Consider the following 13,267-nt stretch of genomic DNA (forward strand, 5'->3'; position numbering starts at 1 on the left):
CACTTTGAAATAGGTATAATTTGTTACAGGGCTGCCACTCCATTTTTCACTACAGGCATTTCAATTTAATTAATGATTTCTCCCACTAGGCTCAAGATCTGATAGATATAGTGGCCATTGTAGATCAAATGACTTCTACTGCATTAGTTAAAACCCTGCATTTGCTCGCGCGACCATGTTTCATAACACAAATTTAACTTGCACAGTTTTTATATGTTCCTGTGGGTGAGAGAGCTCTTAACTCTGAAATGAAAACAGATATGTAAACTTTGGTTGCGAAAATGGATTCAGGAGTAAATTTCACTGCTATTTGATACCCCACATGACCCCCTTGCTATTTATCATATTTGACCGCGATTCAATATGGCGACTTTCAAGATGGCGATCATGCATTCAGGGTACTCCCACAAATAGATGCCCTGTCCCGGCTTACAATGTTGAAGTCAGATCTAGCAAAAGCTTCATTTTTGTGCCAAAAGGTTATTCTTGGACATTGCCTATTGGATTTCAATATGGCGTCGGTGTAGCAGCTCAACGAAGCAATTGCGCATCGAGTGACTATTACTACGTTACTTAGCATCTCGAACTGAATCTTGTCACTAATTTTCATCAAAATTCAACTCTCACAGTTTATGGACCTTCCTCTCAGTGCATAACCACACAATACTAACTGTCTTGAAAGTGATAATGGAATTCAGCGAATTAATTTTTTCGCTGTTCTTTTCAGATTTTTTTATTCGTTGTTGGCAGATCATAATCGTAAAAATCAACTAAATTTCCAGAAAAAAACATGCGTGCAATTATGTGTGCTTGTGTGCACTTGCGCTTGTACTAGCGTGTGTGTGTACAGCCACTTACATAAGTACCTGGACCCCTGACTGTTATAATTCCATTCTTGGGGTCCAGGTCATTTGGAGTTGTGAGAACGCCTAACAGATGCAACCCAACTTACACGTAACTTTTCTCGGCACTGACAACAGTTGGTAGCAATGAGTCAAGTCTTTATGTAAGTAAAATTGTGAGTAGATGACGCACGAAACATTTTTCCATTCTGAGATCAATCTCTCTGGTTCAGAGCGTGTTGTCCAATGAACATCATATGTTAATCTCAATATTCCTGTGCATGTAATGTATTATTTCGTTATAATATACCGTATATCCAAAGAAATAAAAACACTGATCACACATTAATCAGAAAATACTTGAAAGTAGACGAATATATCAAATCTAAAACAACTGCTGGAAATAAGTTTGTAAATGACTGTCTCCATTGACAGACCTCCAATTTTCCTTATTGCAACATCTTTTTCTTTCTGGAGGAGAGAAGATCTTGTTTATCACACTGAGTATGCATTGAAATTGAAACACTTGAAAAAGTTTCAGGCTGGCCGGGATTCGAACCCGAGTCTAAAGAATAGAAGTTCAATGCCCTAACCACTCACCTACCGCGCCACTTAACCTTCCACCCAAGCTAATACCTAGTTAAAATCGTTTCATGGAAAAATAGAAATAAGATACTAGTAGTAGGGACCGACGTATATTGCGCCGAGTCAGCAAAAATTTTCTCGATTCTGATTGGCTGAGAGAGGTCACGTGACGTTAGGCCCCGCCCACGCGGGAAATTCAAATTTTCAGGTCACGTGGTATGACGTCATGAGTCACCCTGCGGGGAAATCCCTCATTCTCTTTTATGACCGGGATTTTTGAAATTTGTTCCCTTTTACGGGTAAGATGTGTGTTTCTGATTGGTTGATAGCTGTCACGTGATTTTAGACCCTGCGATATTTGAAATTTGTTCCCTTTTACGGGTAAGATGAGTGTTTATGATTGGCTGATAGAGGTTACATGATCTTAGACCCGCTACACGGTGAACAGGTCACATGGTATGACGTCATGTTTTACCCTTGCGAGGAAATCCATCACTAATTCGTTTCCTTTTACGGGTAAGATAAGTGCTTTGGTACCTTGATTCTGATTGGATGATAGAGATCACGTGATTTTAGGTCCTAGGATTTTTGAAATTAGGGTGTCCTTTCTGATGTATACTTTGGTATCTCGATTCTGATTGGTTGATAGAGGTCACATGATTTTAGACCCATCACACGGTGAACAGATTACATGGGAAAACCCCTCACTCATTTGTTTCATTTTATGGATAAGATGAATGTTTTGGTACCTCAATTTTGATTGGAGGATAGAAGTCACATAATCTTACCCTCACCCCAATGCTAGACATTCAGAGTGGTATGACAGTGATCACCCTCGACCTGGATTTTTTTTTTAATGGTTATCCTTTTTGGTACCTTAAAGTTCCCGTGGAGGGTTCAACCCATCCTTAAATAACCCTTTTATGGTATGATATTGTACTGAAGTTTACATTAAATATTATCGTTCTCTCTTTGACAGATAAGATGATTACCAGCTTTTTTTTACCTTGATGGAGATCCTGTCCTTGAATTAGTAGCCTATGTCTCTGGAAGTAACAATGGTGAAAGAGGGGTGTCGCTTGTAGATTTCTTATAACACATTGTTGTGAGTTTAAGCGATTTTTTAAACGCTCAGTAAGCGCTTCATTAATGGAAACAGTGTTGCCAGATTTTTTTAACCTAAACTGCTCCGATTCTTTTCGAAACGGTTCCGCAGAGTGCAAGAAATTTTAAACTAAAAATTTTTCGAACTAAAAAAATTTTTGTAACTAAAAAATTTTAAAACAAAAAATTTTCGAACTAAAAATTTTGAAACAAAAATTTCAAAAAAATTCGAACTAAAAAATTTAAACTAAAAACTTTCGAACTAAATTTTCAAATCAAAAAATTTTCGAACAAAAAATTTTCGAACCCAAAAAAAATTCGAACTAAAAAAAATTAAAAATTTTTCGAAAAATATTTTAAACTAAAAACTTTCGAACTAAATTTTCAAATCAAAATTTTTCGAACTAAAAATTTTAAAAAAATTTCGAACCAATTTTTAAAAATAAGTTTCGAACTAAAGATGTAAACCACATTTGAAAATTTTCAAATTAAAAATTTTTCGAACTAAATTAAAAATCAAATTTTGGACACTAAAAAAATTCTTTAATTATTTTTCGAACAAAATCATGTAAACCAAATCTTGAATATATTTTCCACCTTAAATTTTCAAGATTACCATGATTTGAAAACAAGTGTTCAGGGTTTCAAGAAATAATAAAACATATTTTTTTTCAACTTGTTGTATTTTAACGAAAAGTATGTGCTCTTCCTATACATGTTTATTAACATAATAAATACAGGATCTAATTAATGAATATGTTGGACGCGTCATCATCTTCGAATCTTGTAGACGTATCCTGTAAAGAAAAAGAAGAAACGACGGATTACTTTATGAATTCTCTTTTTTTCTGAAACAATAAAAATGAGTCAATATTGATAAGAGAGAAATAAAACTTACTCGTAAATGATGGATCTGTTTAGGTTCATCTTCCTCCTCGGGTACAGGATCACTGCATTTTTTTCACCGATGGATGTTTATGAACTCTTCTGGGTACTGCATTTTTCTAGGTGTTGCTCCTTTATGGTCAAGGTTCCTCCTTGGATACGAGATAACTGCATTTTCTTCCACTGATGGTTGTGTTGATGGTTTATGAACTCTTGTGGGTACTTCATTTTCTTCTTGGTGTTGCTGCTTTGTGGTTAAGGAGTGGAAAAAGGAAAAGGAAAAAAAGAAATGGCGGCCTTATTGGGTGTTTACAGTTTTTTCTTTTTCATCTTCTTTTTCCAGTTCCATCTTCTGTTTTTTAACGTACCCGTACGGAACCGTATCATAAGAATTGATTTCTTTAAATCGACGTTTTGTGTACTGGATACTGTACATTTTTTCTTCTTTGCGTGTGACGATGGTATGGTCTTTGGTTCTGCATATCTTATGGGGGATAGTGATGGTGACTTGTCCACGGCATTGATTTGTAATCATTTCTTTTAGCGTGTTGAAATTTAATTGTTGTCCTGCATTGTAATTTAATGTAAATCCTCTAATTTTACATATGTAACTGGTGACGTTGGTATCCGGATTGTATATTTCTAGGCTGTAATTTTTTGGTCCTCCACTGACAAATGTCTTGATGTATGCTCGTGGTCCGTAAGACTCCATCTCATTCGATAAGCATCCCAAGTACGTTGAAGGTTCAATGGTTGGCTCCCCGGGCTTCTCCGTAAATATTACAGAATCCGTGTCGAAATATAAAACACGTTCCTGCAACATTTCCAGGTACTTGTACAGTTCCAGACGTGCCTGACATGTTGTAAATGCACCTAACACGACATTGGTGTTTCGGTTTTGAACAGGCACATGTTCATTGTACTCCCAGAACGCATACAACATCGTATCATTGATGGGTACAATTTGATGGAGTTTAATGTCGGGGGAAGTGAGTTTTTCATAAAATTCTTCCGGCCGATCAATAATTGTGGTCTGGCTAAAGTTTGATCTTTGCGAAAGTTTTCCCCAAAGAGCATTAAGACAAAGCTTAGATAAGCTTCTTCGTGTAGGATTATTTTCAATTTTGGACCGATCCAATGCAATACCTTCACGCTCCAGGACGGTTTGTATGAATTTTGATTTGTCTTCTTCGGTCACACAGGAACTAGGCCAGCCAGACGCTTCCATTTTCGATTTTAAAAATGTATTGATATATTCCGTGAACAAGCCACCTGTTTTCGTGATGGGATCATATTGTTCAATGTCATAATCCCAAATTTCAAAAATTTCCACTGGTTGATATCCTAATTCTATTGCTTTCTGGATTTCATATGATACCCATGTTCCAGTGAGGCACCGCTCCTGGTCGTTGTGTGTACACGTTGCTGTAGGGTCTGGGTTCATTTCTTCGGCACACGCAGCACACAGTGGAAACAGTAGTTTCTTGTTACATCGGTAAGGCAGGAGACCATGATAAAGATGGCGACTTGGTAATATCGTCATTTTGATTAGACCATTGACTTTATTTATTGGTGGTATATTTTCATCACCCTGTAGATAAATTCGTGGATGGCCTACAGGGTATTTAGCACACTTATTTACATAAGGATAAAGTGAGACAATATCGAAATATTTTATTACTTCCCCCGCTTTTTCGTCGACTTGGTGGTACAATTTCACGCAATTGGTCCTTCCTCCAAAAAAACTATCTCTTGGATTTAATGGTCTGCGGTTCATGTACGGGTGATTCTTCAGATACGTCGCCATTGCAGGATTTTGTTTTAAGAACTGATTAAATTCGCACTCCCACATTTCATGTACAATGTACCCCAATTCACGCAGTCTTGCATTTTTGCGTTGCGTTCGTTCATAACGGAATTCCATGGTGTCTTCTGGATTGCTGTAGATGGGCTGATTACGGCCTGTAGTAAAACATACTTTACACCCGTGGTAAAAACAGCCGGCATGCTCGTAGATGTGCTCCTCTAACGTCTCAGGATCTTGGTAGTAACCATCAACATGGAATCCCGCAATAAACACTTCTTTTTGTCGGGCCGCATGTAAGATTTGTTTTTCTTCGGTTTTTTCAATGTAGGCCAGCCATTGCATTGCAGCGATCGATTGGGTACTTCTCCATCGATAGCCATGTGCCGGTAGAATTCCAATGGTATTAGGTTTAAGGAAATTCCTGCGGAATACTAAATTGGAAGCACTGGCAATCGTGATCGTCTCCAAGAAGGGATTCACTTTGGTTTCTGTTTCAAATGACGTCATAAACGAAACGCATGCTTGTCGCAGTACATTGACATCTTGAATACAATACTTGAGAATTTCTTTCTGAAAATCAAACGTGTCATTACGATGATCGTTGTACCACTGCATGAACTTGTTTCTGTCTTCGACGGCCATTTCATCTGCACCATAATACTTCGTTTCTGGAAGTGGTCCAATATACGATTGATTCTCCTTGGTGTTGAAGAAATGCGGGAAGTAGCCTTTGGTTGCGGGTAAATTGAACGCTTTTGACAATTTACTTAATGCCATAGGTAGGAAGTTCAACGAGTCAATGAACGTCAGATTATTCAACGTTAAACTCAGTATCTTGGTCCCATTTAATATGACGTCAGGTCTCCATTGGCATTGTTCTACCATAGCCTTTAAAATAAAATGTCCATCGTATCCCTTAGCGTTGTGCGCGACACAGAAAATCCTATTTATATTGGGACGACGTTCCCGCAAGTACTGGAGAAAATCATAAACTGGATCCTCTCCTTGGAAAATATGCTGGCGCTGACCACACGTACTGCAAGACTGCTGGATATTATTGTTTTCAACACATGCATAACATACTTGTTGTGCAACCAATAAATTTGGAATGTGTACATACGTATTATCGCCAATATTCGTGTCCTGCATAGATTCTATATCATAGAATATCAACAAGGCTTTCTTTGCGTGCATGAGTGAAGGAACACCAGGTTTCAAGCATTGTCGATCAGGAAGCATAAAACATTGATGGGATCCTGGAACAATCTTCTTACAAACATTGCAAAAGATCTCATTGCAATCATGAAGGCGTTCTCCACTTCGTACAAAGGAATATACTCTGTAACATCTAGTACATTGCTGCACCATTTTGCATACAGGTTCCCCACGATGATATACAATATTACGATGATTGTTAAAACATTCTTCGCCGTAAAATTGACGATTGCAGTCTTTGCATAATATCAGCGTTTGAGTCTTGTCGCATAGTGGTCTCTGTAGACATTTGGAGCATGTTACAGGACAATTTTTTACATGTCTGTTACGCTGATCATACTTTTTATGGCACGCCTCACAGTAGAAATTGGTTGCAAAACAAGCAGTTAAAGATTGAATGATGTCAAAATGGCCAGCCAAACAAATCAAATTTATGGGAGTGCGATTTTCGTCGTTGGGCCCCTCGTACATGATATCATGGCCTGTGAAACTGGTATACACTGTAATTTTATATTCTTTGAGGTATGCCTGGAATTGTCGAATTTCATTTACACTGGCACCATGATCCAAATTCACTCCTGCATTTGCACATAGCGCATCGACTTCTTGGTCCACAATACATTTTCTCTGATGTTGATACTGTGTATATCGTTTTACATCTACATTCTTGTATTTTTTCAGGCCAATAGCAATAACAAGGGCGTACGCCAGGCACCTTGAATCTTGATTTTTTACACGTACAATCCCTCGCTTGATTCGTAATAATTCTTCATTTTGAAGTACTCCTTGCCGCAAACCACCATAGCCACGTGGAATATCCACACGATGGAAATGAACGGTGAATGGCTCGTGCAGGAGAAATGCATTGTTACTTTGTAACACTCTTTCGAATGAGGCCCACATCGTTTCCAGTGTCAAGTTTCGTGCTTGGCGAAAACTCACCCAAAATGGTTTATTGGTATTCCGTGGTGATATTACTGATAAACCAACCATCGCCTCATCGTCGACATTGGCTAACAAATGGTCTAGCATTGCTTGGAAACTGTTATGTACATACTGTATGATATCGGTTCCTATGGGTGGTGCATTAAATTGAATTTCGAGCATTCTGCCCTCAATGTTAAATCGTCTATAATGACGAGTGATTTCATTGCGAACAGTAAAACCCGATTCGGCCATGTTAATGAAAGGAGAAAACAAACAAACAGGTACGGTAAAACAAATATGTAATGGAAAAAAGGAATTGAGCAGCGTGAATTTACTACAAAAGAAAAGAAGAAAGAAAAATCTTAATCACTTGATAACATTCATGATAAATTCTTAACTAAGCAATTCATGTAAAGGTCCTGAGTTTGATTCCCTGGCGGTGACGTTCAGAATCTCATTATGAAAGCACGTGTACTAGAAATCAAAGTTTTTTTTAAATAATTATGTTACTGAAATGAGTGTTTTATTGTCGTCAAACTCGAGAGCATTGCATCAGCATATAACTGACCTACGATTCTATAGTGATAAAAAGAATGCATGAAATGAATAAATGTTTCATCAGTGCTGAGATGTGACAAAGTACGCGTCAGCATTTTTTTTTTCCACTCACAACGACCTTTAAATGATGCGTTTGCAAGTTGAAGAGATTCATCAAACATTAGCGTAACACATACGTAATTGTCGAAACAAAATCTGTATAGCGTATTTTTTTTTTATTGTGACTAAGCGGTTAGCGTACATGGTTCGGACGTGGAAGGTCCTGGTTCAAGCCTCGGTGGGTTTGCTTTCCACGTCGGTGCATGTCAAACCTTTTCTGTAATTTAATATTCTCACGCGTTATCATACATTCTTTTCAAAACTAAGCTAAATGGTTGACGTGGACACCTCATAATACATAAACGTACATAAATCGTCTATAATGACGAGTGATTTCATTGCGAACAGTAAAACCGATTGGACCATGATTAAAAAATGAAAACAAACAAACAGGTACGGTAAAACAAATATGTAATGGGAAAAAAGGAATTGAGCAGCGTGAATTTGAGTTGATTTTTTGATTTTTAGTTTAGCGCCCCTTTCAGCAGCGAGGCTATATGAGACGTGGACCTACTGATTAACGTGGAATCCGAACCACATGAGCTCCCGCCGGGAATCGAACCCTGGTCTCCCACGCCAAAGGCGCGTATGCTAACCGCTTAGTTCGGGAAATCATAACATTCATGATAAATTCTTAACTAAGCAATTCATGTAAAGGTCCTGAGTTTGATTCCTGGCGGTGACGTTCAGAATCTCATTATGAAAGCACGTGTACTAGAAATCAAAGTTTTTTAAATAATTATGTTACTGAAATGAGTGTTTTATTGTCGTCAAACTCGAGAGCATTACATCAGCATGTAACTGACCTACGATTCTATAGTGATAAAAAGAATGCATGAAATGAATAAATGTTTCAACAGTACTGAGATGTTAGAAAGTACGCGTAAGCATTTTTTTTTCTACTCACAACGACCTTTAAATGATGCGTTTGCAAGTTGAAGAGATTCACCGAACATTAACGTTACACATACGTAATTGTCAAAACAAAATCTGTATAGCGTAAATCTTTTTAATCACATATTCATACACTCGTGGCTAAGCGGTTAGCGTACATGGTTCGGATATGGAAGTCCCTGGTTCAAGCCTCGGTGGGTTTGCTTTCCCACATCGGATCGCTGTCAAGCCTTTTTTGAAATTTAATATTCTCATGCGTTATCATACATTCTTTTCAAAACTAAGCTAAATGATTGACGTACACGCCTCTGGCCCTGGTTCAATCCCGGGGCGGTTGCTCGAATATCACGTTAAACTGAAGGGGCCGCTAATGCTTTCAAAGGGAATCGAACCATATTATTCTCAGACATAGTTTTAGAAATTTTGTAATGCATTCTTTTCAAAACTAAGCGCACACATTTTCTGGCCATGGCTCAATTCCCGACGGGAGTTCACATTCAACATTAAGCTGAAGGGACGCTAAACCATATCATTTATCGTGCTTAGTTTTAATGTGTGGGGTTCCTGATTCGTACTCCCACTTTCCCATTCCACTAATTCCTTCATAGTCTAAATATTTCGTACTAAAAGTAAAACAGTGTATTCGCGATCCACCCCCACAAATATAAAATAAAAATGATTTTGGAATCTTGGGTGACTCACTGAACTTACCTCAAATTCAATGAACAAAAAGTCGGTGCAATGAAGCTTCTTAAATAAAGACACTTTTAAAAGCAGATCTTCTTCACACGATAGTTGAGAGCGATGTAGGATTTGAAAAATGAAATTTAGATTTTTATTTAGGTCGCTGTGAAAACGATGTCACCGTCAGCCAATCAGAAACGAGGAAATTTATAAAATGACATCACAACGAACCAATCAAAACGCTCGCTGCTCTTGTCATGAATCACGAACGAAAACGATGTGTAATAATCGATCGTGACGTCATTCACGTTTCTCAATAGTTACAACATCTAGTATCACAGTTCTGATCCCAAATGCTTTCTGTCAGGATCATGTCACTACTTGTCGTAACTGTGACGACATTTCATTTTCCTCATATTCCATACGAGAATGTCAATGTTTGCTTTTTTCATGAATCATGCTGACACGTTCGTAGTAAAACTAAAGTAATGCGATCCGCTGACGTTTGCATTTTTTCAATCATATGTGCTTCTATGTCGTCACACAAAGAAGTCTATCAGCATTTTATTTTAATCCACGTTACACTGTCAGATTTATTTTCTTAAAGTATATGTGTATCCTTTTCAAGGACCATGGTTCGAAACCCACCAAGCATGATTAAAACCGAATTCATTCATAGCTAAGCGGTTAGGATACACATCTTTGGTTTGAAAGACCTGAGTTCGATTCCTGGAGAAACATTTCTTAGGATTTTTCTAAAACTTGTTTCAATTTCTAGTTCGAAAATTTTAAAAGTTTAGTTCGATAAAAAGTTTGATTTGAGAAGTGTTACACTGTCAGATTTATTTTCTTAAAGTATATGTGTATCCTTTTCAAGGACCATGGTTCGAAACCCACCAAGATCGATTAAAACCGAATTCATTTAAGCGGTTAGCATACACATCTTTGGTTTGAAAGACCTGAGTTCGATTCCTGGAGAAACATTTCTTAGGATTTTTTCTTAAACTTGGTTTCAATTTCTAGTTCGAAAATTTTAAAAGTTTAGTTCGATAAAAAGTTTGATTTGAGAAGCGTTACACTGTCAGATTTATTTTCTTAAAGTATATGTGTATCCTTTTCAAGGACCATGGTTCGAAACCCACCAAGATCGATTAAAACCGAATTCATTTAAGCGGTTAGCATACACATCTTTGGTTTGAAAGACCTGAGTTCGATTCCTGGAGAAACATTTCTTAGGATTTTTCTAAAACTCGGTTTAAATTTCTAGTTCGAAAATTTTAAAAGTTTAGTTCGATAAAAAGTTTGATTTGAAAATTTTTAGATGTGATTTACATCTTTAGTTCGAAACTTTTGTTTTTAAAAAATGTTTTAGTTCGACAAAATTTTGTTTCAATTTTTTTAGTTCGAAATTTTTTTTTGGGTTCGAAAATTTTTTTGTTTGAAACTTTTTTGTTTCAAAATTTTTTAGTTCGAAAATTTTTTGATTTGAAAATTTAGTTCGAAAGTTTTTAGTTTAAATTTTTTAGTTCGAATTTTTTTTGAAATTTTTGTTTCAAAATTTTTAGTTCGAAAATTTTTTGTTTGAAAATTTTTGTTTAAAATTTTTTTTAGTTACAAAAATTTTTTTAGTTCGAAAAATTTTTTCGTTTAAAATTTCTTGTACTCTGCGGAACCGTTTCGAAAAGAATCGGAGCAGTTTAGGTTAAAAAAAATCTGGCAACACTGTTTCCATTAATGAAGCGCTTACTGAGCGTTTAAAAAATCGCTTAAACTCACAACAATGTGTTATAAGAAATCTACATGCGACACCTCTCTTTCACCATTGTTACTTCCAGAGACATAGGCTACTAATTCAAGGACAGGATCTCCATCAAGGTAAAAAAAAAGCTGGTTATCATCTTATCTGTCAAAGAGAATGATAATATTTAATGTAAACTTCAGTACAATATCATGATACCAAAAAAAAAGGGTTATTTAAGGAGGAGGTTGGGCCCTCCATGGGAACTTTAAGGATAACCATAAAAGGGAACAAAATTCTAAAATCCAGGATCACCGACATATCGCTCTATATTTCACTCATGGGGTGTGTGGCGGGTCTAAGATCATGTGACCTCTGTCGGCCAATCAGCATCGAGGTACCAAAACACTCATCTTACTCGTAAAAAAAGGGAACGAATTTTAAAAATCCCAGGGCTTAAGATCACGTGACCTCTATCAACCAATCAGAATCGAGATACCAAAGTATACATCAGAAAGGACACCCTAATTTCAAAAATCCTAGGACCTAAAATCACGTGATCTCTATCATCCAATCAGAATCAAGGTACCAAAGCACTCATCTTACCCGTAAAAGGAAACGAATTAGTAATGGATTTCCCCGCAAGGGTAAAACATGACGTCATACCATGTGACCTGTTCAGCGTGTAGCGGGTCTAAGATCATGTATCGTAGTACCAAAGTACTCATCAAAGAGGATACCCAAATTTCAAAACCCAGGGTCTAAGATCATGTGACCGCTATCAACCAATCAAATTCAAGGTACAGGATTCATCTTACCCGTAAAAGGGAACGAATTTCAAATATCGCAGGGTCTAAAATCACGTGACAGCTATCAACCAATCAGAAACACACATCTTACCCGTAAAAGGGAACAAATTTCAAAAACCCCTGGTGAGGTCGGGGTGACTCATGACGTCATACCACGTGACCTGAAAATTTGAATTTCCCGCGTGGGCGGGGCCTAACGTCACGTGACCTCTCTCAGCCAATCAGAATCGAGAAAATTTTTGCTGACTCGGCGCAATATACGTCGGTCCCTACTACTATACTCATGTTTGTGTGTCTTAATGGCACTCGAGATTTCCTTGTTTAACTCAAAAACAACCTATATAGACGTTCCTCAATGAGGAAAATATCACGAAACGTTCTTCAAGTTGAGGCTACGTCATTGGTTGCAGGGATGGTCCCGATTTACATTACATTTCGTCTTTTCCATAACTTCTAATTTCCAAAGAAGAAAATACGACAGAAAGTATTTTCACATTCTTTGAATTCTATCAACACGTGTAGAAAGAGACAGTTCTATGTTTACGTTCCATAACTTCTAGTTTATTTTCTTATATTCATATGAGGAATTTGTATCAAATTGAGCCGGTGACACTAGAAGAGTGATCGCGGGCGTTCGGGTTTTGATCATGAGGTGCAATCCACTACAGGTTCGAATTCAAGGTCTGAATTTTAACTGTCCTCTGTATTTTTGTATTCGTGTCCCTGTAGTGTTTGGAATGGGATACGGACAAAATCTCGCAGCCGTAACATCGCCGCCCAAAATATCGCGGGATAAAATCTCGTCTTGCCAAAACATCGCCGCCCGAAACCCCGTGAGCCAAAACCTCGCGGGCGAAATTCTCACTTGGGCAAAAACTTGCGGAATGAAACCTTTCCTTAAAGTTTACCAAATTAATTTTTAATATGCAATTCCTTATTACAAATAATAGTATTAATAATAATAACAATAAGATACAAAACATGGCGTGTGTGGGCTTTCTCTGGGTATTCCCATTTTCTCCCACTTTCTTCATTCCATCATTTCCTTCATTCTGATCATCTACGTCTCCTTTAACCTACAGGACATAATAGAGGGACTCAGATATTATTTCATACTTTC

The 13,267-nt window shown here is 37.3% G+C and overlaps 2 protein-coding genes across 2 annotated transcripts in view; one reads left to right on the forward strand and one right to left on the reverse strand.

Moving 5' to 3' along the window:
- LOC145687174 (EF-hand domain-containing family member B-like) overlaps nucleotides 1–13,267 on the forward strand; it is a 101,609-nt gene that overhangs the window by 41,536 nt on the left and 46,806 nt on the right. The gene's annotated exons all lie outside the window — the stretch shown is intronic.
- On the reverse strand, nucleotides 3,210–5,603 carry LOC145666261 (uncharacterized). The gene is made up of 2 exons (XM_081733327.1): nucleotides 3,430–5,603; nucleotides 3,210–3,328 (listed from the first exon to the last, which is right to left on the reverse strand). The coding sequence occupies exon 1, from the start codon at nucleotides 5,563–5,565 to the stop codon at nucleotides 3,715–3,717; it is 1,851 nt and encodes a 616-aa protein (XP_081589453.1). The 5' UTR covers nucleotides 5,566–5,603; the 3' UTR covers nucleotides 3,210–3,328; nucleotides 3,430–3,714.

Source organism: Thermobia domestica, chromosome 1 (genome assembly GCF_964235325.1).
Source record: "Thermobia domestica chromosome 1, izTheDome1.hap1.1, whole genome shotgun sequence".
NCBI classification, from domain to species: Eukaryota; Metazoa; Arthropoda; class Insecta; order Zygentoma; family Lepismatidae; genus Thermobia; species Thermobia domestica.

Bases quoted from the DNA above. Each gene is read 5' to 3' on its own strand.
- LOC145666261 (XM_081733327.1), bottom strand. From the start codon at position 5,565: ATGCAATGGCTGGCCTACATTGAAAAAACCGAAGAAAAACAAATCTTA.